This window comes from Dendronephthya gigantea, unplaced genomic scaffold (assembly GCF_004324835.1).
Source record: "Dendronephthya gigantea isolate DGI-Jeju-01 unplaced genomic scaffold, DenGig_1.0 000261F, whole genome shotgun sequence".
In the NCBI taxonomy this organism is placed as follows: domain Eukaryota; kingdom Metazoa; phylum Cnidaria; class Anthozoa; order Malacalcyonacea; family Nephtheidae; genus Dendronephthya; species Dendronephthya gigantea.
Window position 1 is genome coordinate 149,992 of NW_021163271.1, and position 27,217 is coordinate 177,208.

Here is a 27,217-nt window from a genome sequence, read left to right on the forward strand (position 1 = left end):
CACTTAATGTAAGAATTTTCGCACCACGCATGATGATATCAAAAATCACACCGTTCTCGTGTAGAAATTGTTGAATGAAATAACCATCGTAACCTTGAAAATTATGGGCCATCACAATACAGTTTGCATGTTCCTTGGTAAATAACCATTCGCAAAACTCATTTCTTGTACTATCCCCTTTAAATATGCATTATTCGTCTCCCGCCTCGTTTTGTACTATGCATAAGTTGGGTTCATGGTTTCCATTTTCTTGTTGACACTCAAAGTCAAAGAATAAAAGTTAATTGTAACCGCTTTGAGGCGCGTTGTCTTTATCGCTTGCCTCTGTATCGAGAAGGCTCGCTGCCTCGTTTATGTCTCTGGTGTTTCTCGCTCTTACGGGTTGCATATAACATTGATGATTCTCAGTTTGCACATAGGTATCGCACGTAGAGCAACGAGTCTCACCGCAGTGATGCAAATCACGCCTCAGTCTACTCCGTTTTACAACAAGATCACAATGAAGATATTTGACCAAAGAATCACGGATGGATTTTGCATTTCCGACAGATTGTTTATGTTGATCGAAACACTTTTGACTCTTAAAAATACGCATACAACCAGCACATGGAATCCATGAAACAAATGGACAGTTTTGCGAACGACACAATTTACATAAATCAGCGCACAAATGATCAGTCATTTTATCATATCCTTTTTTACAGGTGTGACAATACTTTTTACGAGCAAAAAAGGCCGGCATGCTTGTGATAACGTCGTAATGGTTATCATGCAAAAACAAATATTTTCGTTTGTCTTTCTTGAAACCGGAATAAATTATGGTGTTTTGATGTTCTTTTGATACGATATTGATTTGATAATCCGACTAATGGGTTTGAAATTGCTTAACCTCATCTAAGCCACAAGAACCGATTGGAACCCCAGCTTTTTCATGTAACTCGTAAGCCAATTGTGTTTGAAGTGGCTTTCGATGATCGATTATGTATTTATAGCAATCGTTATTCTCGATTTTCACGATCGAAACAACTAGTGCTCTTGCTGAACAAATTTCGTCGGCGTTTTGAATACGTACAATTGCCCTCTTCATAGTTAAATGCTTTTCTAAATTGATTTCGCTCCTTTTTGTCCCAGTACTTCCGTTTGGCATTTCAACATGAACTAAATTTACATTAACACTATCATTCAAACGAAAATCACAATTAGATTGAACGACCCGTTCAAATTCAGCTAAAACACGCTCGGTCGTAAGTCGAGAAAGAAGCATGAATGGAAGAGAGATAGGAGTCTCGAGCTGAGGCGATTGCAACACAAAAACGACCTGATTGTGCTCTGGGATATCACAGGTAATTGTCCTTAGCAAACTCCCAAATATCTCGTGCAGTTTATTGTGAAATTGATAAAGTTCCAAATTAGCTAACGTGTCCATAAATTGAACAGTGTAATCCACTCCGGTAGTTTTAAACTTTTCAACTTTAACTTGCTTTACATCTCTCATGGTAAAATAATTACTATCGCTAACCTCGTTAGATGGGCTTGCACCCTCGTTCACTTCGTCGACGGATCTTTTCTGTCCATGACCAAGCTGTGACAAAAATCATTTTGCCAATCGGTTAAAAAATGTCTTCGTTGCTCTGGCGTCCAAGTATCAGCAAGCCCCGAAGCAAGCTCCCCTTTATCGTTGAATAACTCATAATTTCGCCAGTCCTTCATGAAACTTTGGCGTTGTTCAGGGGTCCAAGAATGTGTCAGGTTCGCAGCAATACCATATGGTTCATTCTCTATTTCCCCTCGAAGTAAACGACTCATAATTTCTATCTTCTTCTCAAACAGGAAATCCCTTTCCATATCAGTCAAATTATGGCGATTTTAAATGTGTAATGTAATTATTTCAGTAGCGCACACATAACTACGCGTGGGTGTAACGCACATTGTAGCGCGACAGGAATTACCGTTTTGTAAACAAATACTTTTGCGCACATCATCACGCGTGGGGGTAGCGCACACCGTAGCGCAACACTAATTACCTTTTGTAAACAATATGTTTGATACGAGAAGGATCTCCTCGCAAACCTGAACATTCCCTCCATCAATTTGGAGTGTTTTGGATGCCCAAAAGCGCAAATACTGATCAAAAATCTAGTATGGCTGGAGACCTACAGGAAACATTTGGCAGCCGACGCATATCAACATTGTCCTAAAGTTGAAGTAGAAGCGTACGAGTTATGGCAGGAGAGAGAATCCTCAGCATGTCCACCATTTCATTCTAAGCAAACTGCGGCTCGTCAGAGCATAGTAAACAATGAACAGCGAACCATTTGTCTGTCCATTCGCCTAGATTTGCCGGTGGTAGCGTAGGCGATTTGCAAGAAAGAATTTTCGAACAAAATGGAGAATTTGAGGCAGGACAGACAAATGGCTTGCCGTTCAGTGTTTACCATGCTCAGTCGAGCTGCAGTGTGCTTAGAAAGAAATGGTGGAAATGTTGAGGATTAACATCACAAATAAAAATCTTGTTATTAAATCGCTTTGTTTTTGTGTTCAGTTTCTCGCTTTAATTTATTCATTTGCCCAGCCTTGCATGAAATCGGTCACGCTAAAATAAACGATGGATTTAATCCACTGCGCGCAATGAAATATTTGTAACTTTTAGGGGTCGCGTGTTGCTCCCAGTATGCATTATTTTTTCTGAAACTTTGACAGTTTATTAAAAAGCTTTCCTACTTTTAGACAGCTAAATAATATCTCAATTTCAGCTTCACATTTTCGCGTGCAAGCCCTCTCAATAGTGGAAAGGAACCACCCCCCCAGTAACATAATTTTGTTAATGAAAAACCAAACTTGGCCTAGGCATAGCAGATAAGTCTTAACTATCTCTAGGAACACAAAAAGTTGCCAAATTCTGCAAAATATCCTGAAAAACGGAAATTTTACATTTGGGACATTTTTTTTGATACACCCTGTATAGATTTATTTATTGAAAGACTAGCTTAGCTACTCTGAGTTTCACGCTATAAAGCGATCGTCAGGCTAATGACAGGTCTAGTTGCTATTCTCTATATTTACATCCTGATATAAGGTATCGGGTTACGTGTCTACATCGAGTGAAAAGTTCAGAGCGTTTGTTCAGCAGAGATTTAGTTTTGTGTTTCATAATGTATAGCTTCTCTTCAAGGCAGAGGTTACATCTTCTTGAGCCGGCTTTGTAGGCTGGGACGGTTTTCAGGAGGGACCATGTTATAGAGAATGCTTTCTTAGCTTCCTTCAGCTTCCATATGTATTTTGACAGCTCCGTCTCCTTCGCGTATTTATTGTTCGTGAAAGATTTTGCGTGGTTTCGGTAGCGCGTTTTAAAATCGTCCGCAGTGACTCCGATGTACCTCGCTGGTGGATCGTTGTTGCACGTGGACACTTCGGCTTGATACACAACGTTTGATGTGAGGCGTTTACCTTGAGCTGGGCATTTTTCCGGACGTCTAAAGTTGCATTGTCGTGAGTTGTTTGCATCGTCTGTGATTGTGTTTGTCTGTTTTGTGTGTTTACTTAGTATTTTCCTGTTGTGCTTGTTTATGAATGAGTGCATGTTGCCAAGGCAGCCATAGCTAATTCGTACGTTGTGTTGGTTGAAGATTTTGTGGAGTTTATTGGAAGGTGGGAAGTGTTTGTCTAGCAGTTGTAGGAATTGTTGGCCGGTGTTCGTTTTTACGCTCTTCGAGTAAGGGGGATTGTACCAGATTGTATTGCGTTGCCGTTTCCGTCTTTGCGTTGTGTTGCAATTGTTGATGTTGTCATTGTTAGTTGGTTGCTCGTACGTGAGTGTTGCGCCGTAGTTGCTTTGTCTCAGTGCGTTGTTGTACAGTTGAGATGCAGTGTCAAAAGTTGTTTTGTCGCATGATAGTTTGTTAATTCGTTTGTTGATGCATGATGGAAGTTGTCGTGTGATGGCAGGTGGGTGATTGGAAAGGCGGTTGATGTATAGTGGATCGTCGTTTGGTTTTCTATAGGGTTCGTATGTTCCGTCAGTCAAATCAAGTGTGACGTCAAGGAAATTTACCCGCTTCAAGTTAGCCGTTGCAGTGATTTTCAGCCTGAGGTTCTTAAAAGTTTCGATCTACTGTTTCCTAGCTTTGTCGCCTAATCTGCCTGACGTAGTACGTATTGCGGCAAGGCAGTCATCGTGGTACAGTCCAATGTTCTTCAGTTGCCCTTTCAGTTTACTCAGGATGAATAAACCGACGAGTTCGCAGATTTCGGCCCCATCAAAACTGCCCATCATTACATCGAAAGCATCTGCGGCGTTTGACTTTGTCCACGTCTGGTTGTTGTTGAATAACAGCGATTGCCTGGCGTGCTTGATTACTTTGATGTCCTGATCACTTATTTCGAAAAACTGTTTGGCCCATTCGATTGCCTGGTCGAGTAGTTACTCAGTGATTGATGGGTAGAATTCGCATATGTCAAAGCTCAGGAAAGTGTGTTTGTCCTTGTTGTTGATGTCCTTGAACCACGCGATCGTATCATCGGTGTTGCGCCATTGGTTGCTGTTCGTCTGCTCGCGGATGTTGTTGTTAATATTGTTGAGGATCGTCTTACTAACCTTGCCAAGATTGCTCTTGGCAGGATTAATAAGACGGCATTGCGGGTTATTTTGGAAGTTCTCTTTATGGTCCTTAAGTGAGATAAACACTGGTGTTTTGGGCCATTGGTTCAATGCGGTTGTCGATTTCGAAGTGGGAGGCAATGGTTTTCAGTTTGTTGTGAATGTCCTTCGCGGTGTTGCCGTTGGCTACCTTGTATGTCTTGGTCACATTTTCAGTTAGTATTTCAGTGTAGTCAGCCGTGCTCATCTCATACATGTTGCGTGTCTTGTCGGCTGGGATGAAAACATTGGGAGATGTACGGATTCTTCGTTTGTCTTCTTCTAGCTTCCTGATGAAATCATCGCTGTATCTGCGGAACTTGACATTCTCTAACATTTTCGCCACATCATCTTCAAATTGTTTCATCTCAGGAACTTGTGGTGGTGCTCGTTTCGATTTCAGGCCGTAAGATTGTTTTCTGTTCATTTGTTGTCCTTCGTCGTTGTGTAGAAAGAAATGCGCTTTCCAACGCATTCTTTGGATGGCGGATTCCGTTTTGTTAATAAGGTCTCGTATGTATCCATCGTGTGAGGGTAAGCCAATGTTTTTAAGAGAATAGTCGACTATTATAAGGAGCGATAATATCCAAAGAATTGACTGTAACAAAGAGTTCACAGAACTTGACAATGGTTGAAGCGCGCTCAATACCATTACCGGCAGAGCGAAAATATATTTATTTATTGAAAGACTAGCTTAGCTACTCTGAGTTTCACGCTATAAAACGATTGTCAGGCTAATGACAGGTCTTGTTTCTATTCTCTATATTTACATTGTGATGTAAGGTATCGGGTTACGTGTTTACATCGAGTGAAAAGTTCAGAGCGTTTGTTCAGCAGAGATTTAGTTTTGCGTTTCATAATGTATAGCTTCTCTTCAAGGCAGAGGTTACATCTTCTTGAGCCGGCTTTGTAGGCTGGGACGGTTTTCAGGAGGGACCATGTTATAGAGAATGCTTTCTTAGCTTCCTTCAGCTTCCATAAGTATTTTTACAGCTCCGTCTCCTTCGCGTATTTCTTGTTCGCGAAAGATTTTGCGTGGTTTCGGTAGCGCGTTTTAAAATCATCCGCAGTGACTGGACAAAGTCAAACACTGCAGATGCTTTCGATGTAACGATGGGCAGTTTTGATGGGGCCGAAATCTGCAAACTCGAATTCATCCTGAGTAAACTGAAAGGGCAACTGAAGAACATCGGACTGTACCGCGATGACGGCCTCGCCGCAATACGTACTACGTCAGGCAGATAAGGCGACAAAGCTAGGAAACAGTTGACCGAAACTTTCAAGAACCTCGGGCTGAAAATCACCGCAACGGCTAACTTGAAGCGGGTAAATTTCCTTGACGTCACACTTGACTTGACTGACGGAACATACAAACCCTATAGAAAACCAAACGACGATCCACTATACATCAACCGCCTTTCCAATCACCCACCTGGAATCACACGACAACTTCCATCATGCATCAACAAACGAATTAACAAACTATCATGCGACAAAACAACTTTTGACGCTGCATCTCAACTGTACAACAACGCACTGAGACAAAGCAACTACAACGCAACACTCACGTACGAGCAACCAACTAACAATGACAACATCAACAATTGCAACACAACGCAAAGACGGAAACAGCAATGCAATACAATCTGGTACAATCCCCCTTACTCGAAGATCGTAAAAACGAACACCGGACAACAATTCCTACAACTGCTAGACAAACACTTCCCACCTTCCAATAAACTCCACAAAATCTTCCACTGACACAACGTACAAATTAGCTATGGCTGCCTTGGCAACATGCACTCATTCATAAACAAGCACAACAGGAAAATACTAAGTAAACACACAAAACAGACAAACACAAACATAGACGACGCAAACAACTCCCAGCTCAAGGTAAATGCCTCACATCAAACGTTGTGTATCAAGCCGAAGTGTCCATGTGCAACAACGATCCACCAGCGAGGTACATAGGAGTCACTGCGGACGATTTTAAAACGCGCTACCGAAACCACGCAAAATCTTTCGCGAACAAGAAATACGCGAAGGAGATGGAGCTGTCAAAATACATATGGAAGCTGAAGGAAGCTAAGAAAGCATTCTCTATAACATGGTCCCTCCTGAAAACCGTCCCAGCCTACAAAGCGGGCTCAAGAAGATGTAACCTCTGCCTTGAAGAGAAGCTATACATTATGAAACGCAAAACTAAATCTCTGCTGAACAAACGCTCTGAACTTTTCACTCGATGTAGACACGTAACCCGATACCTTATATCACGATGTAAATATAGAGAATAGCAACTAGACCTGTCATTAGCGTGACGATTGCTTTATAGCGTGAAACTCAGAGTAGCTAAGCTAGTCTTTCAATAAATAAATATATTTTCGCTCCGCCGGTAATGGTATTGAGCGCTCTTCAACCATTGTCAAGTTCTGTGAACTCTTTGTTACAGTCAATTCTTTAGATATATATATAGATAGACATATATATATAGATATACATATATACATATATACATATATACATATATACATATATACATATATACATATATACATATATACATATATACATATATACATATATACATATACATATATACATATATACAATATACATATATATATATATACATATATACATATATACATATATACATATATACATATACAATACATATATACATATATACATATATACAATATACATATATACATACATATACATATATACATACACATATATATATATATACATACACATATATATATATATACATATATATATATATACATATATACATATATACATATATACATATATACATATATACATAAAGATAAAATAAAATAAACTTGGTTTACTTCATAAGATTTTATTCACTACAAACTTGTTTCGTATGACAAGTAACGCTTGCCACATTCATCAGGTGAATTTAAATGTCGCGCTATGTTGTTGCCAAGGTTGTATATACTATACACATGTTTGACGTAAATGGAAAGCTCTAGTTTTAAATTACATATAAATATATACAGATTATATCAAGTAATTATATTACTTAAGATAAATTTGTTTCTATGCCTGCATGTCGATAACAGTTCACAACAATCCTCTGCATAAAATATTCAACAGAAATACCTTGAAACTAAGTTACAGTTGCATGCCCAATGTCCGAAATATAATTTCTGGACACAATAAATCTATAGTAAATAAGTTCACCTCTACAGATGCGTCAACATACAGCACGAAACCAAGTCAATGCAATTGCAGGAATAAGTCCTCATGTCCACTGCCCGGTAAATGTCTAACATCCAGCGTAGTATACCAAGCAACAGTTGTTAGGAATGATACGAATCAAAAGGAATCTTATGTCGGACATACAGAAGGGGAGTTCAAAACAAGATATAATTGCCACACTAGTTCATTTAGATTAAGCAAGTATAGAAATGCGACAGAACTGAGCAAATACATCTGGCAACTTAAAGAGTCAAAGGTTAAGTACTCTATAGACTGGCGTATTATTAAACAATGCAAGAGCTACAACAACACAACAAAACGCTGCAGCCTTTGTACACATGAAAAATTTATCATAATTTACCACCCTGAACTTTGTTCTTTAAATTCAAGAAGTGAACTGTTATCAAAATGCAGGCATAGAAACAAATTTCTCTTAAGTAATATAATTACTTGATATAATCTGTATATATTTATATGTAATTTAAAACTAGAGCTTTCCGTTTACGTCAAACATGTATATAGAATATATAACCTTGGTAACAACATAGCGCGACATTTAAATTCACCTGATGAGTGTGGCAAGCGTTACTTGTCATACGAAACAAGTTTGTAGTGAGTAAAATCTTATGAAGTAAACCAAGTTTATTTTATTTTATCTTTATACCATAGGAAGCCCAGACAAATGAGTTGAAGTTAATAAAAGTCCGTAAAACACTTGAGATATGTACGGTGGCCCACAAGTGTCACCACATTTGCAATTTGTTCGATACATTAACATATCGCTCACAGCAACAATAAATTGCTTACAGCATTAACAAACGCTCAACAGCATCACTAAATTGTATCACAGCATTAACAAATGACTCACAGCAACAACAAATTGCTCACAGCATTAACAAATGACTCACAGCAACAACAAGTTGCTCACAGCATTAACAAATGACTCACAGCAACAACAAATTGCTCACAGCATTAACAAATTGTGCTACAGGTAGTTAATCCACTTTATTTTTGTAAAATGAAGTTTATCGTACCTTCCCGCGTGGTCGGTGGGCCGCCTGTGCCAAATATTTAGAAATAAAGACTTATTAAAAGGAAAGGACTGGTTTGAAAATGTTTTGTTCAAAATGTGGTAGAGAGGCAAAAGTAAAATCGAATTTTTGTTCGAATTGTGGAACAGGTAGGTGCATTTTTAGAATTTTAATGATTATTGTATATAATTATAGCTACTGTGCATTCAAATCACCAAGTTAAACGTCACATGTTGGTCGCGTCGAAATTTATGCAATTCAAACAAATAGATGAGATGGTAATGAAGCTTAATGATGTTTATGGACCAGAATGCAACGTATAATATAGGCCTTGGAAACAAATATTAAAGCATCTAGGTTTTGAAGGATGTATACAGTATTAAATATATTTTATATTTTTAATGAGGTTTATGGACCAAAATGCAACGTATAATGTAGGCCTTGGAAACAAATATTAAAGCATCTAGGTTTTGAAGGACGTATACAGTATTAAATATATTTTATATTTTTTGGTTTTGAGAAATGCTTTTCCCCATTTTAACTTTTTTCTCCCTCCATCTCTAATCTTATGAAACCATTCAAAAATGAACCTGAATGAAACTTTGATACCATAATCATTTCATTGGTAGAGCTTTGTGGAAATTCTGAGGAAGGACCAAGTACTAGTGTTGGAAAGACAACTTTAGATTATAGTACGCAAGGTGTACCTAAAGGTCTACACCCCACTGGTAGAAATATAAAGTCATTTGCTGACTATAGAAAGGAAAAGGGAAACAGTGGAAAAAATCTGTCTCACCAAAAAATCCTGATGAAGACAAACCTAACACTAAATCAAAAGAGCGAGATGTGTGCATTAACATTGGTCTATTAGAATGGAATAGCAAGGACAATGTTCTCAAACCAAAAAGGGGTAAGAAGTTGGTGCTGCGAGTATCCAACAAGGCAAACTATAAAACAGTCTGTAGTAAAGCTATATTAAAGTGGAAAGCTTTTTATTCCCACTTGTACTCTGAAAGTGATGAGTATGTCATGCTATATGAGAATGGAGAAGAAGCCATTTTTTTGCCTGGTTCTGCAAAAGAATTCTTTTCCCTAGAAAGATATAAACAAGAATTAGGTAAAGATTATAATAGGATTACTTTATTCCTGTGCACATCTTTGGATTACAACATTTCTAAAGGCTTGAATGACAGTGACGAAGACAATGCTATTTTCAATTGTGATATGCCTGGTGTTTTAAGTGCTAAGTCTGAATCTCCTGATTTCCAGCCAAATGCAAAATTCCCAAAACTTGATAGTAATACGGAACAAAATGACAAAGAGAACAATGAGCTGCAAATAGAGAACGATGAGAGATTAGCAATTCAGCTCCAGCAAAGGTTTGAAGATGAATTGGAAGATGACAAGAACAATGAGGCAAGTAGCATACCTATAGTCCATGTAGAGGATTGCAAAGAAGATGGGATAGACCATACCATACATGTAGTTCATGAAATAGATAAATGTGATGAAACGAAAGAAGAATTTACTAACGAAGCATCAGTCATACAACATCTAGAAAAGCAGACTGATAACGAGAACCAATTCTTCCTTGTCATAAGAAGAAAAGTACCTTTCCATAGAGCGCTTCTCTTATGGCAACGTGAGGCAAAGAAATCATCCCCTATGCGGAAACTCACAGTCAAATATATTGGCGAAGATGGTATTGATACAGGGGCACTTGCTAGGGAGTTTCTTACTGACGCCATTGATAATATGCGCTCTATTATGTTTCCTAATGGATGCCCTTTCGACTCCACATACCATATCCAGAATGGAAATTTCCGTACATGTGGCCAGATAGCTGCTGTAAGTCTGGCACAGGGTGGTCCTAGTCCATCTCTTTTTGACGAATGTGTTTATGAAACACTTGTCAATCCAGATATTGATATGATGAAACTTAGCACTGACAAACACCTTGCAAAGAGTGAGAAGGTACTGATAGAAGGCATTATAAGTGATGTGAAGGGAAACGAGACCACAATAATGGACAATGGTTACACCGGTTTAATCAATGATGCACATGTTGATGAAATAGTTAAGTCTATTGTTATTAACCTTATTAACAAGAGAATCTTGTACCTAAATGAGTTTTTGCAAGGCTTATCATTATATGGATTTGATAAAATTCTCAGGAAAGCTCCAGACAAAGTCAAGTCCTTATTTGTTCAAGGATCTACCCAAGATGACATTGACGCAAATTATCTTTTTTCCTGCATGGAGCCAGTATATTCGGAAGAAGGCACCAGCAGAAGAGTACAAGAGGAAAAGGTTGTTGATAATTTCCAGGATTTTCTTATGAGCATTGAAGATACAGAGGTTACTGGGTATTCAGCACCTGTTGCATGGAATTACCAAGATAAAGATGAAGAGCAGGTAATTTCTGATGTTTTACCTGAAGAAAGATTTGAAACAGCAGAGGTGAATGTGCCTGGGGTTATGAAATGGCTCACTGGCCAAAAGCACAAGCCTTTAAGTGGCAAGAAGTTGGTGATTAGCGTTTTGTTTGATCATGACTGTCAATCAAGGGACCCAAAGCATACTATCTGCTATCCATTAATTGGGGCCTGCGGAATGCAGATTACATTTCCCATTGCCCATATGGTGGATGCAGCAGAATTTCATAAAAATTTATTAATAGCTTACTCAAAAGGTCAGGCATTCGGTAAGCCATGAACATGCATTAGATTTTTCCGTATAATAATGGGGCTGTTGTTATTGTTGTTGGGTTAACATGCATCTTTGGGCCAGTTGTATCACAGTTATACAAAAACTGGATAGCACTATTCACCACATAGGATTTTTTAGTGTTCTAAATATGCTTGAAAGCGCTAAAGCCACAAATTTGGAGCTAACAACTGCTAAAGAGTACCTGCAATTTAAGAATGCTAAGGTTTAAGCCATTACGCTGAACGACCATAGGCAGCCCAGAAATCTGTTTATACTCAGTCTTCGACTGCATTGTTTACGCGCGCGGTCAGCTTGTCTGTACTAACTACTGTCTGTACTTATATATTGATATATAATACAGTAATCAGTAGACAGAAGAAGCCTGTACTAACTACTTTATATATTGATATATAATACAGTAATCAGTACAGACAGTAGAAGCTGACTGCGCGCGTAAACAATGCAGTCGAAGACTGAGTATAAACAGATATCTGGGCTGCCTATAGAACGACAGGCAATTTTTAAGCATTAAAAAAATACTATATAGTAGGTAACGTTATCCAGCTTTTATACAACCGGCCCTACATTGTAAAATGTTTACAAGTTCCAGTTTAACTGTAATACTGAGGTTGAATTGTTTATGTTTTGATTGCACTGTTGTACATATTAAGGTGGCTCCCTACAGTTTTAAGAATATTGAAAACTAATGTTTTAGATTGAAATTTTTGGCAAGAAATTTCTTGCTAAACGAAATAAAATTTTCCAGATAAAACAGCGAAGATTGTCTTCGAGTATCACGTCATTACCGTGGTTATGGTAACAATGGCGATCCAATATGGCCGCCATTTTACCTATTCACGCATTTTACTCGAAAACAAGTTCTGTTACCCCAATTTTTTATTTTATAAAAAGTTTTCTTACAAAAAAATGGAAAATTTGAATGAGTTAAAAAAATTCTATAGAGCCAAAATTATTAAAAATTAAAAAACGTGATTTTTCGTTATAGAAATTTTCTGGCTCTATAGAATTTTGTTAAACTTCCTCAAATTTCCTAATTTTTTTGTAAGAAAACGTTTCATGAAATAAAAAATAGGGGTAATAGGGGTAAAATGCGTGAATAGGTAAAATGACGGCCAATATGTCGGCCAATATGTCGGCCATATTGAATCGCCATTGTTACGGTAATGACGTCATGCTTATGGGCAATTTCTGACTGTTAGAATGTTGGTTAATATATCTGGGAAATTTCTTTTCCTTAGCAAGAAATCTCGTGCTAAAATTTTACATCAAAACCACAAGTTTTCAATATTTTTAAAAATTGTAGGGAGCCACCTTAACAAGTAATTTGTGCATATTCAAGGAAGTTGTTCCTACAGTATCTAATTCAATTTGAATGGCAGGTGAGAAACAGTACCAAAGACATTCCATACTTATTTCACTAGACGAATTTAATATACCTTGAGATTCTAGATCTGCAAAAAAGCTTCTCCACCATTGCATTTGTTGTTTAGACAAGAACGACCACCAACATTCAATGCGTTGGTTCCTTTGTGATGTAACATAGCGATGTGCATCAATGTTATCTCGAAAAAAGCTTTGCATTGCTCCTGCCATACCATTTTCTGTCCCCAGGTCACTGATTAACTCCACTGGGCATCCACCCAAGGAACTTACTGTAGTTAGGTATAGTGATGCCGGACCATCCGGTCGGTTGTTTGATCGAAGGACTGATAGCCATAATATTCGTCTACTGTATCCATCTATGCATCCATGGATGGGGAATCCCCATACTTTTAGTTTGTCATAGCCATCGATGTGCCATGCATAGTTTGGGCCTGGGTTTCTATACACCCTCCTTTTTAGGCGGTGAGATTTTCGCAGTTCGGTGCCTTGTGGGTCCAATTCTTTAAGAATAGCTGCAACAACTGCCCTTGGTACTCTTAATCCTTCAAGTTCCAGTCTGTGCCACAAAGATCTATATCCTTCTGATGAACCTGGACCATCAATGATAGTTGAAATCCTTTCTCTGACTAAATTTATAGTGTTGTCAGTCACTTGCTGTTTTCTCCTAAGTCCATAGTGTTGAAGCCTTCTCAGAAGTGTACAATAACTTATGCAATGATTATGGTGTTTTTCTAGAAATTTTAGTATCTCTTTATATGCGAATCCACGGTTGTAATAGTACTTAATAAGACTTTCTTCATCAAAAACAGCTTCGGAATGTTCTAAATCTGATCCTGAGCTTTCATCGCTGTGCAAATCTTAAAACAGGATGATTTGATAAAACTGTTGAAATTTCATGATATAATTATATTTATATTCAGGTTATAACTTATAAATTGATTATCTAGAAGTGCAGAACAACATCTAGGACGCCGGACTGGACAGTTAACAACTTAACATATTAGATGTTTATACCATAGGATGTTACTAAGTATAGATGTGTACGTACCTGCTCCACAGTTTGCACAAAAATTTGATGGTGCTTCTGCTTCTCTACCATGGCCGCAGTTTGAACAAAACATTTCGTTTTTTTCTCAAAATTTATAATAAAGCACTAAAGCAGAGTCAAGAAGAGATTCTTTCCTCAAGTCCACAAGAATGTTTAATACTTCGTTTTGCAAAGCATATAGTGGTTTAATAATCTGCGATGCAATTTGTTGTTGCTGTGGATATTTGTTAATGCTGTGAGCAATTTGTTGTTGCTGTGAGTCATTTGTTAATGCTGTGATACAATTTAGTGATGCTGTTGAGCGTTTGTATCGAACAAATTGCAAATGTGGTGACACTTGTGGGCCACCGTAGATATGTGTTAAAATTAATTAAAGTATGTTATATGCTACAAAACTACTGTTAGAACCATGTATGTAGCGTGCTCCAGAGGCGCTGCCATTTGACTATGCAACTATGACCGTAACTTACTATATCATTAGGAAGGATGGAAACTCTCGCCTCAATTTTCAACATGTTCACAAATTAAAACACAAATTACTATAGTAAAACGGCACGTCGACTGCTAAATGCCTACCCTAGGTTTCAGTTGAATAATCAAACTATACTTTCATCACAAAAATAATACTGAATTCAAAAGAAAGCGCTGGAAAAACGTACACAAACTTTGTAAATTTGCCGAAATTTACGTGAATTCATGCGGGATGTAAGTACCTACCCAAAATGGCAGTGGCAAAAGAATCTGATTGGTCGATCATTCTTTGTTTACCTTTCTCGACCAATCAGATTGGTTTATCATACTTTGTTTACCTTTCTCGACCAATCAGATTCTTCTGCCGCCACCATTTTGGGTAGGTACTTACATCCCGCATGAATTCACGAAAATTTCGGCAAATTTACAAAGTTTGTGCACGTTTTTCCAGCGCTTTCTTTTGAATTCAGTATTATTTTTGTGATGAAAGTATAGTTTGATTATTCAACTTAAACCTAGGGTAGGCATTTAGCAGTCGACGTGCCGTTTTACTATAGTAATTTGTGTTTTAATTTGTGAACATGTTGAAAATTGAGGCGAGAGTTTCCATCCTTCCTAATGATATAGTAAGTTACGTCACTAGTTGCATAGTCAAATGGCAGCGCCTCTGGAGCACGCTACATACATGGTTCTAACAGTAGTTTTGTAGCATATTACATACTTTAATTAATTTTAACACATATCTCAAGTGTTTTACGGATTTTTATTAACTTCAACTCATTTGTCTGGGCTTCCTATGTTTATACTAGCTCTATACTTTGGTATATCGAGCACTCTACTCATATATGATTCTAAATACATATTTGATACATATATACATATTTATCTATATATATATATATATATATATATATATATATATATATATATATATATATATATATATATATACACCCATTTGCAAAAACGTTGGCCGCAGATAGATAGATAGATAGATAGATACTCGAAGTCTAATTAGAATTGCATATGAATACATTTGCATGGGATTTCAATCATATTACACAACATATGCAATTCTAATTAGATTTCGGGTATCTATCTATATATCTATCTGCGGCCAACGTTTTTGCAAACGGGTGTATATACATATATATATATTTATCTATATATCGGAAATATTATAATATATATATATCTATATATATATATATATATATAATTATATATATATAAATAATATATATATATAAATAATATATATAAATATCTAAATATCTATACACTGCGAGAGATACATTTTCTCATTTGAGTAAATATTACCCAATTTTTGAGTGATTGTACCGATTACTCAGTAATTTGAGTAAATTTTACTCCTCATTCGGTAAAGAGAAACTTTACTCTTTCTTGCGAGTAAACGAAAACTCAAAATGTTGAGTAAAGTGTTAGAGCACAGTTAATAGAATATATATGGTTTTGGGACTACATAAAAGTACAATAGAACTCATTATCTATGTCGGGGAACATTTATGCAAAAAATTGTTTCTTATTCGTCACGTGTCTATTGTATTTTGAACAAATAAACCAATAGTAAGGTCTGAATTAACATGTTGTTCAAGTCACGGTTGAGGAGCTAAGCCAAGCCATTGCTATTGGTTAGTTGGGCTAAAATACAATAGACATGTGATGGATAAGGAACCATTTTTTGCATAAACCTGGACAAAAACATAGATAATGAGTTGTATTGTACTTCCATCTAGTCTCCAAACCATGTATATTCTGATAACTGTGGTTAGAGTAACTTTTACTCTAATTTTTGCGTACTATTTACTCAACTATGAGTAAAAAGATGAGTAAAATTTACTCAAGCTTACACATGAGATTTAAATACTTAAAAAATTTGAGTAAATGTAAAGTTTTACTTTTTTCTTGAGTAAACGCAGCATTTACTCAAATCTTGAGTAATTTACAATGTGTAAAATTTACTAAAATTTTTGAGTAAATACCATGTGTATCATTTACTCAAAGGAATACGTATTCTTTACTCAAAAGAAAGAGTAAAACTTTACTTTCACTCAAATTTAACTTCTGCTACAAAACTATATATGCCATACATTTATATCCAGTACTTCCCTGGGAAAATTTGTCCAAAAGATTTATTTTGACGGTTAAAATGCAAAGGGTGTTGGTTCATACATTTTAAAATTTCATATCATACTACAAATGAATTTATTTTGAGAAAACAACCCACTATTTTGCATGTATTCTATATAAGTCAATATTTGAAACTCAACGTTTCAAGAATTATAAATGGGCAAGCATGAAGTACCAAATCATCACCAATAGCTGACCATTGTCTATTTACTGCAAATAGTCAACCCTGTATCACAAAATGACGAACAATTTATTTGAGTTGTTGCCAAATCCTTTATGGATTCCTAAAGGATGGAAATCTTGCAAAGCGTCTTGCTTTATATAATCTGTATCATGACATTGCCTCACGTAATACGCATTTAAATGTTCTGCATATTCTACCACTTGTAATGTTATGTATTGGAATATTACAATTCCCGAGACAAGTAACACCTTGGTTAACACCTTGGACCATAATGTAGCCCAGTAAGGATAACACAGCCTTCTGAGTAACAAGTGCCATATATCTTAACCCAAGACATCCTGTAGGGCAAAGTTGAACATCATTTAGTTGCAAATATATTTGTACAATACCTAATGTACAGCTATATGTAGTTGTATCTAATGAAGATGCAATGGTTAACATTATTATGCTAGATGATTACATAGTATTTTGCATAGAGCCCCAGATGCTCTCTAATGCCGCGTGAAATTCTGAGTTTCAAATTTGCTTTACAACGATACATGCATGCTCTTCTATTAAGTCTACAGCATTAAGAAAAAAAGTTTGGTATACCATAGGATGACATACATGGATCCCTAAAGGCTTCAGAAGCACCTCTACTCTCAGTTTAGCTTTTGAGCAATTCACATGTTGGTTCCATAAAAACCAACACCCCTCTTCATTAATTCCCTCATCAAATTCTTGAAGATCTTTACCAGAGTTACCTTCATATGCTGTTGTTTCCTTCCTTAAAAAAACAAATATTCATCATAATTCTAAAAGTGCTACATTGTATAAGGTACATCCTGCTTGGGTGGAATAGCATAATCAACCTGTGTAAAAATAAAACAACTTCCACACTTTGGCATATAGGCTTAGGCTTAAAAACATTTTACAGGCACAATAAAAAGGAGAAAAATGAAAACTGATGCTTCTCACAAATTCTGCAAGCATGGTCTGGTATGCATGATTCCACTATAAGCAAAGGGTAGTTATGTGTGGTTTTTAAAAGAGTGTATAGATTCACACCTGGTCCTTGTTCAATAGAAACTTTGTAGAATCCTCCTCTCTGTAACAAGTAAGCTTGAAGAGCTTGGTGTCTTCTAGCAAGTGAACAATCAATATTCTTGAAATTATTGATTTTATCTACCAGCCTTTTGAAGTAATTGTGCTTTGCTTCAAATCTCATGGACCAATTTTGAACCAAAGGTCCTCTTCTGAAATATATTCAATTATAAAATTATTTTTATTTCACTTTTTCATGCAGTCATTAAGGCTTGTTATGGTCAGTTTGCAGTAATAAGAATTATGGTAATTTACCTAACTATATGGCGAGAATAATGAACCATATAATCTTGTTTTGGAATAAGTCTTCGATCATAAAGGTAAGTGAACTGTTCCAAGTACTCTTTAACCAACACAGCTAGATATGCTGCCAATTCTGTACTACATGATGGGGCTAACACTATCTTCTCAATTTTCAGCAAACAGAGAAAGTTTTCCCAGTTGTCAGTCAGATCTTCAGATATAACATCTCCTGATATTAAAGGCAGCATTCGAGAAAGGAACAAAATTTAGAAGCTGTTAATAAAAAAGCAAAATTATGTCAAGATAGTTTCAAATGTTTGAGAATTAAGTTGTCTTCCAGATGGTTTGAGGGAAAAATAGCTCTAGATTTAAAAATGACAAGCAAAGCAATAATTGTTCCTTGATAGTTAATGCTTCAGCATTTTACCTCAAATTTATATTTAAAACTTACGCTGTGTCAATTTGCCTGTGAACATGGAAACACGCCAATGTAGGCAGTACCTGTTTGTGATATTGATGCAGCATCAGCAGAGAAAATTTGTTGCTTCAATGGACTTGGTTTGTTTTTTTGGTCAATTGGCCCATAGTTGAGTGTTGCAATTCTCTCATTTATCTCTTCCAAGGAAATCGGTTTGCAATCTTGAGCAACCTTTCTAATGAGCATCTTGACTTCCAGAGGTAAAACGCCTTCAAGTTGATCATGCATAATATCCAAGTCCAGACCCTCAATCACATGAAAATATCGAGACTGGTTAAGGATTGATGATCGCTTAACACCGTAAACAGAACTCATTGTTGGGTCTTCTTCTACCAATTCACAGTGTCTGTTATGCATTTCTTGTGTTCGAAGTTGGAAACAGTCTTCCCTAAACTAAAAAGCGTAACATTACTTAAATTACTTACATCACTCTATTTCAACACCTAAATCAATGCCTACAAATGTACCCTAAATGATATAATTATACGTAGTATGAAATCCAATTACAGCCAAGAAATTAAAAATACATTTTTCTGTGCACCATATAGCAAGTTTAAAGCTTTATCTGAGGCTCTAACCTATGATGCAATTAAGCAGCAACTTGTTTTGTGATTGAAACATTACCTGATGCTGAATTTCGTCATTTGTAGCCATACACACCCTGGATATTCTTAATGAGGTAAAAGTTTCAATATATCCACCAATGTGCTCCAAGATTATTGGTGGAGAATGGACCAATACTTCCTCTAAACATCTTGTCAGCACCATCAATCTTTATAGCTACCCCATCATCCTGGAGAATGAGGCAGTTATACACAATTTGGAGAAATATGGATGCTAAATTGCTTTCAAGCAGTAAAATATATATAAGTATTTGCAATATGCTGTAAGAAGATCGAGTATTAAACACTTCATTCACTTGTTTGACTCTTACCGATTCAAGAATATTAATGTCTCGCATAAAAGGGACCAAGATTTTGTCCATATTTCTTGATCAATTCCACTTTGCATAATATAAAGAACTGAATAGCATTAATAGCTGAACGGTAACGTGGTCTAACATTGCCAACCGTAAAGTAAAATGCACCTTGAAGCGTTAAAAAAATTGTGTGAATGTGAGATATGTGAATTTTTTAGGGGGCTTTTACGGTTCTGAGCAAAGAGCTCTTGGTCAGGTCAAAATTCACTTAATTTAATTCTAATAAATTCTTAATCTGATCATTTAGGGCCAATTTATAACAGATTTATTAAGAGTTGGGTAAGGGAATGGGATTAAATATAAAGCTAATTCGTGGATTCTAGATTGCTACCATTTGTCAATCATCTTGCATGACGTCATGATCGATTATAATTTCAATAGGGGATACTTAAAAAGCTCAATTACCTATTTTGTGTTTCTTTGTTTTGGAGCCAAGGGGATTTGTGACTTCAAAATTGTCATAATATGTATGAAGATACAAAACCAATCCAGACTGTTGAAACAAAGGATGTTCCTTAAAGGCTTCGCCATCACAAAAGTCTTTAAGTGTGCCATCTGTACTGGTGTGTGGATAATAAACCTATATCATGAAGCAGTAGGCTAATATGTCATTGAATTTTTCCATTTTCATTGACTTTTGAGTATTTTCTGGATCAATAAAAGTCTTATTTTGTAAAATTTTTATACTAACAGCATCGCATTAAATTTAACCCGCTCATCTAACTTTGAACGCCTGGTCCCTGTACAAATTATAGTGAGTTTCAAGAAAAGTAATATAGTCAGTATATTGATCTTTTGGTTTATTTCCACTTTCCCTTTACTCTCCTCGTACCAAATACTGCTTACCTCTGTCAGGATATCCGGTTGGTTCAGCAAAGCATCGAGTGTCTTTAATAAAGGGATGTATTGATAAGTTCCTTTGACAACACGCAGTTTATTTTTCCCGTTAATCATCCGATATTCACTTCACTGACTAAGCAAAATTGTTTCTGGCTCCTGCAAAAGTATGAAATGGAGTATAAAAGAGACAGTATTCCTCAGTCTATATAGAATTTCAACTATAATTCTAATACTACTCAGACATTCGTATAATGACAAATTGTATTAAATTTTTGTTTTGCTGAAGAAAGGATACTAAAATTAATAAAATTGTAAAGTTTAGCACACACACTTTCAGGCCGGACACAAAGGCAACAATTCTGTGCTCAATTAACCAAAAAGTGTACTGCAAGTGCAAGAGTGCTACAGTTCACTGCAAATTCATTTTATCCATTTCAAAACGTTTTACATCATTAATTCAAAAATATATTATGAGCAAGCGAATCTTATAAACTATTACTTTAATAAGTATAATAAATTCGAAAATACTTACAACAAATTTGAAATTCTGAACAAAATACTTCACTTGTAAATATTCAGTAGCCACTGGTTCTCTTGCTCTTGAAAACAAACTTGGTTTTTCGAATATGTCATTTATACCATCAATGTTTGACAGGTCTATTTCATTGGCAACCAAACACAATTTGACATCGCTTTTTAAAGCTTCCAGGCTTTGTTCCACGAGAGTTTCGGTGTTGTCCATAATCGAATCCAACACCTGCTGCGTTAGCTGATTTTCCTCTTTTGTTTTCAGCATAAAAAGAGGAATAAATTTGGTCACACTGTGAACCGACTCTTCTCCGTTTTCTTGCTCTTGGCCATTTTGCTCTAGGTCTTCATGTTCACCACCGTTCTCATGTGCTGGATCGTCTTGGCCGACATTTTTCAAATTGACTAGTTCGTCTGTATGGTTGTCGATGTTTGTAAAAGCATCATTGTGTCTTCGTCTTAGATGTGATTTGAAGGACTCGTATTTCTTAAAGGTTTCTTGGCAATGTCCACATGATATGGCAAAGTTTGGTTCACAACTATGAACAAACTTGATATGACGCAAAAGTTTTTTAAAACTTGTCGCGTTGCTTTCGGCGGCAATTAAACATACTCAAAATGGTTGAAGTTCTAGCTAACATAAATATTTAAAAGGAACATGTCATCCTAGTTAAGATCTTACATCCATGTTATTTAGGCATAAAATTTCAACACTCACAGTGTATGAATGGTAACCGTTATTTAAACAAGACGCCTGTTCTGGCGTTAACTCCGGCGCATGTGCCAGTCTTCAATATACTGAATATAGAGTTTCTGAACATAAACAATACAGTTCATATTCACATTTATAGATGCCTTGCGAACCTAAATGTTCGATCGCGAAATTTAAAAGGACATCGTACTTTAAAAAGTATAGAAGTTCAATTGTTCAAAAATGTAAATAAACCACATGATATATTCGCTTTGTCTTACACTTTGCTTTTGGAATTCGCGCTTATATAGTTATATAATTTAAATCTTCAATCCTGTGCAAACTACAACGTGTCAACGCACCCATACACGGTCACATCATCTTGTTAAACGGCGAAATAGCAGCGATATTATTAAAATAGGACCAGAATCTACATGTATTAAATATATTCTTACCCAAATTCAATCAGAACTTAATCAAACAGCATGAAACACACGGTTTATTTGTTTCTCTTGGAGGAATTGCCATATCATGCGAGCGAAATCGATTCGCGCATAAGTAAATTACTCAGAGATTTCGAGCTGTGCACCACAACTCTTGGGAGACAAGACTAGGACGTAGATAAATACGGTCATATACATTTTTAATACTAGTATATTTTGCGCCATAACAGACTTGCGACGACGAAAAATGAAAAAAAAAAATAAATAAAAAAAAAACGAGGCGAATTTTCAACTCTGTCGCTGACGCCGGAGTAATTATATCATTTTTAAGTAACAGCGCACCTGTTAATGCAGTCTGACGTAAATGTCAGGCACTGCGGACGGATGTAATTATACTGAGCAAGCCAATCATGTGTTTGTGTTTCAAGCAGACGGATACAATTATAATGAGCCAATCATGTATCTGCGTTTTCCTTTGGCGCGACGGGTCAAATGACTCCAATTTCATTGTCATTTTCAAATCACCCTACCTTCAACGTGCGCTTACAGCTTGTCTTTGTGTCTCAGTATATCGAAATATTTCTTTGCTTTTTTAATTCTGCTGAATTAATAAAAAATGTTGACAGTGGAGGATGTTCAGTCATGGTTAATTGAAGTTGGCTTCGACAAGTATTGCCAGACGTTTAAAGGTATGCTATTGATTTTTGAATTTGTTGTTAACAGGTGTTGTGGCGTGCAAATACTTTGCATACAGACGTTGTAATTTACTCTTGCTGTCGAATCCAAAGTTTAAATGTCTAATCAATGTATATTTTATATATAAGATGGTATATATGTCTACATAGGTGAGAATTCCTGAAAAACCGTCACTTTTATAGGTGACTTAGACCATTTAGATTAGAGACATTGTAAACGGCTGAACAGGACACCATTGTTTTATGTGAAATTTCTTCGCGAAGCTGTTTATACGAGAATTTACTCTCGAGCCTTGGCTTATTTTCGCTCCCTATAAAAGGCTATTATGCTTATGAAACTTAAGGAGCTTATATACTGTTTGTTTACTTTATAAAAACAAATTGATCAACTCTCGCTAGTAAAATTTTTCTGAAGAGTGAAGAACAGTAAGGCAAACCGACTTTGTAATTTTTAGATAATATGATAGATGGGGAAGCCCTACAAAGCTTAACTGAAAGAACTTTGGAATTACTCATTCCAATAATTGGTGTGAGAATTAAATTTCTCAAGTTGAATGAAGAGGTTAAAAGAAAGAATGTAGTATTGGTTGAAAATGAAAATTGTGATCTGGATGAAGGTGCATCAACTAGCTCTGCCTATCACAAGAATCCACCAGTGACACCTGAAAATGCAAGGTTAGCATAACTTTAATTTTCATATGTGACAAACTGGTAATGGTAATAGTGTCTAAGCAAAGATTTAATGGGTGCGTCTATTAAAAAAAAAAAGATTTGTAACCAGTTTGCTTGTCCAAATATAAGTAAATATTTGGAGCACTATATAATAATAGTAACTAACTAGTTTTCAAAACACCAATTCATAAAAGATTATTTATATTATTGCTATGTGCATGCTATATACCTTTGACCAATAGCTGATTTAGGTTACACTTTTAGTGCTGTTTGTCAGTGAAAACTGCTTTGTCTTCATTTGCCATACATAATACTGTAGGACCAATAATTAGCATCAACTAATTTTTTATTGGAATCAAAGTTTTTCACTAAGGTTTTGAAAACATTAAATTTATTTCATTAAGACAACAGTACAGGTATTCTTGAATTGTGCACTTGGCAGTGCTGTTTTACAGATTTTTGTGTAAGGTTGCCCAACAGCACCTTTGACCAATAGCTCATTCAGGTGGCACTTTCAGAGCCACCTGTCAGTGAGAACTGCTTTGTATTCATTCAAGAATTGTATACATTTATGTTGATGCAGTTTACTGTTGTTGTGTAAGGTGACTCTTGCCACCTTTTACCAGCACCTCTTTTGAGTGGCATGAACTGTAAATTCAAGCCACTCATTAAAGGGCAGATACATGAAGTATGCATTCTGTGCTTTTAAAAAAAAATCTCGTTTAATAGAACTGATTCTAAAAATTGAAGAGTGGATTATTAAGACCTAGCATACTTAGAGGAGATTGACGGCCAAGAGCAAGGTATTTTAGGTAAAGGAAGATTCGGTTCTGTTGTCCTGAGAAAGTTTAGTTCTACGCCAGTTGCAGTTAAGTACTTTGGATCATCAACCACAGCAAGCATGGTTGAAAAAGAAGCCCACTACTTACAACAATGCTGTCACATGAATCTTCCAATGATTTATAGAATGAATAACACTAAATTGCCGTATTTCATAGCAACACAGTTTTATGAGTGCAAAGATTCGTCAACTGGTTCACATACTCTAAACGATATTTTTGCTGACAGCTCTGTTAAAGATTCTTTAGACTTGGAATAGTGGCTTCATGTCATTTATCAGCTTGTTGATGCTCTCTTTCATTTGCATCAGAAAAAAATTCTACACAACGATGTGAAAAGTGACAATATTATAGTGACGAAAAATGCTGGGTTTTATTCCCCAATTTTGATAGATCTTGGAAAGGCATGCCTTATGGATGAGGCAAAAACTAAAAAACTATCAAAAGAAGAACAATGTCAACACAAAAAAGAAGAACAATGTCAATACAAAAAGGAACATTGTCACATTGCTCCAGAAGTTGTTAATGGATCACAACCTCAATCCATCAAGAGTGATGTCTTTTCACTGGGAATAGTTATTGGAAAATGTTATCATTTTTGTAAATTTAGGCCAATTTAAGGAAATTGCCAAACCCTGCCTTAACCAATTTGCAGAAAGGTGTACCTCTGCAGAATTGATGTCTATTGTTGACAATTTTAGAAATTTAACAGAATAGTGTACAGCACATTTTATAAACCATGCATAAACATGCATGTTTATACGTTGGTGTATTTATAAGTTGGTATCTTAAAACATCGCACACTTAAATAGGCTATTCCAAAACATTTAAAAAACACATAGTACATTAATCTTACATAGCATTTTTTTAACCTAAAAAGAACAGATTAAAAAGTTGATTGGAATGTTAGGATAAAGAGAATATAGACAAAGAATTTTTATAGATACTATATACATTGTAATACTGATGTCTAGGAATTGAAGGCTTTCCTTTCAGGTTTCTGGTTTCCCAATGTGCCAATTTGCCCGTGGAAACTATTCTGTCCTTTGTTATTATATGGGCAGTGGAAGTGACATGGTAAAGGCAAAAAGTTGGTATATGAGATAATGTCACCAATGGCTATGCAGGAAATGAGTATATATGTAAATGTATAAAGTTAACTTATGTACCTCATGCAATTTGGTATATTGTTTTAGAAAGCCTACAGCTGTTAGCAGTCCAAGTGATGTACCTTGTAATGCAAAGAAATTATGGCCTGGAAAGGTATCCTTGCCACAAAATTTCCGCCCAGAGCTGGCAAGGGCACTTGCAGCAAAAGATCCAAAAGTGTGCGTGGGAAAGCTGAGGAGGGCATTTGTCATGAGGATATATGAGCACTTTTCTGTGTATACTCTGTAAGTATATACTACAATTTACAGTATTTACAGTTAGAAATATAGTAGATGGTGATTATTCAAATAGCAGAATTCAAAAATACTGTGATTTACCTTACCATCACTGAGTTGCATTTTGTCATAATGCAATACTGCACTCTATGAAACAAACACCAGTCAGGCCATCTGATCAAAGGAAGAACGCTTCACTATATTTGCCTAATTATGGGTCTAGTTAACCCAATGAGTTTGCATGTATATATTGCAAGTATACATTGCATTTACATATATCCTAGTTTAACTGATCTATGTGTATAATCATGGAGAGTCTGAGTTTGCTACTTGGGGTTAATCATTCCACATCTTAATTTCAAGTTCATTAACTTAATATATAACTTAAGATTTAATGAAATGCATGGTACATATATTTGCAATGATTTCTTTTGCCTCTTATTCTAGATATCCAACAAGAGATCAACTAACACAAATTTGCCTCCAAATTGTGAGGGAATATCCATTCCTAAAGGATAAGTCAGTTGGATCTGGTCACATAAGTATGTTTATGGAGTGCAACAGCATTTAGACATTAACATTTTTCATGTGACTACGAATGAACCAATCACATTTAAAATACACAGCACCTATATAACAATATAAACTTATAGATTGCTATGTGTATATGTTTACAGGATTCATGGTACTCGCAGATTTACGAGAAGTTTCGAAATGAGAGAAAGTACGCCACAGACGCGGAAGTCCTCCAGAAAAAACGAAAAACCTCTGATGGCACCAGAAAAAGAAGATTAAAAAACTCTAAAAAGAGGTGGAGTCAACTGGCAGAAACCTTTTTCAGAAGGAGAAGATGAGGTTTCCATGAAATCTCATCAAACTTTTATGACGACCGAATGGAAGAAAAGGAATCGTGATATGGCAAAGATAAAATCGAGAATGGCCGTGACCTTCCCGCAAAGAAGGAAACTGATCCTTGACAAGAAGCCTTTGGCCAAAATCAAGGAACAATATCCTGCCCTCTTTACATATGAAGAGGTATGTATTCAGACATAAATAGGTACAGCTATCTGTACTGTACATAGCCTTATATCCTAATATTTGATAGGATCACATTATTAAAGGTAATGCCATGTTTATTCAACCCAACATGCACTAATTTAATCTTTGGGATTAGGTTAGAAAATAAATAGGGTTATGGGATTAGGACTTAGGTTGATATAACTCTAATCTTACGTACACACACCCACTCAATCCATGTGATATTCTTATATCGCTTTAAATCTGATATTTTACTGTGTTCACATCATTCTAGATCATAGCTGAATTTGAGAGGATCCTTTCCGTCAATTTGAATGTTGTCGACAGCTTTAAAGAAAACTTCTTGGAAATAAGTAGAAAGACCATTAAAATGGCAAGGTCGTCGACCAACGCTAAGCTTTGTGACCAATTTAAAAAACTCCTGAAGTTGCT

The 27,217-nt window shown here is 36.0% G+C and overlaps 1 protein-coding gene across 1 annotated transcript; it reads left to right on the top strand.

Moving 5' to 3' along the window:
- The first annotated feature begins 22,772 nt into the window (after positions 1–22,772).
- Positions 22,773–26,465, top strand: LOC114541031. Its single transcript, XM_028561023.1, has 5 exons — positions 22,773–22,845; positions 23,307–23,526; positions 25,559–25,756; positions 26,195–26,289; positions 26,401–26,465. The coding sequence occupies exons 1-5, from the start codon at positions 22,773–22,775 to the stop codon at positions 26,463–26,465; spliced, it is 651 nt and encodes a 216-aa protein (XP_028416824.1).
- The last annotated feature ends 752 nt before the right edge of the window (positions 26,466–27,217 follow it).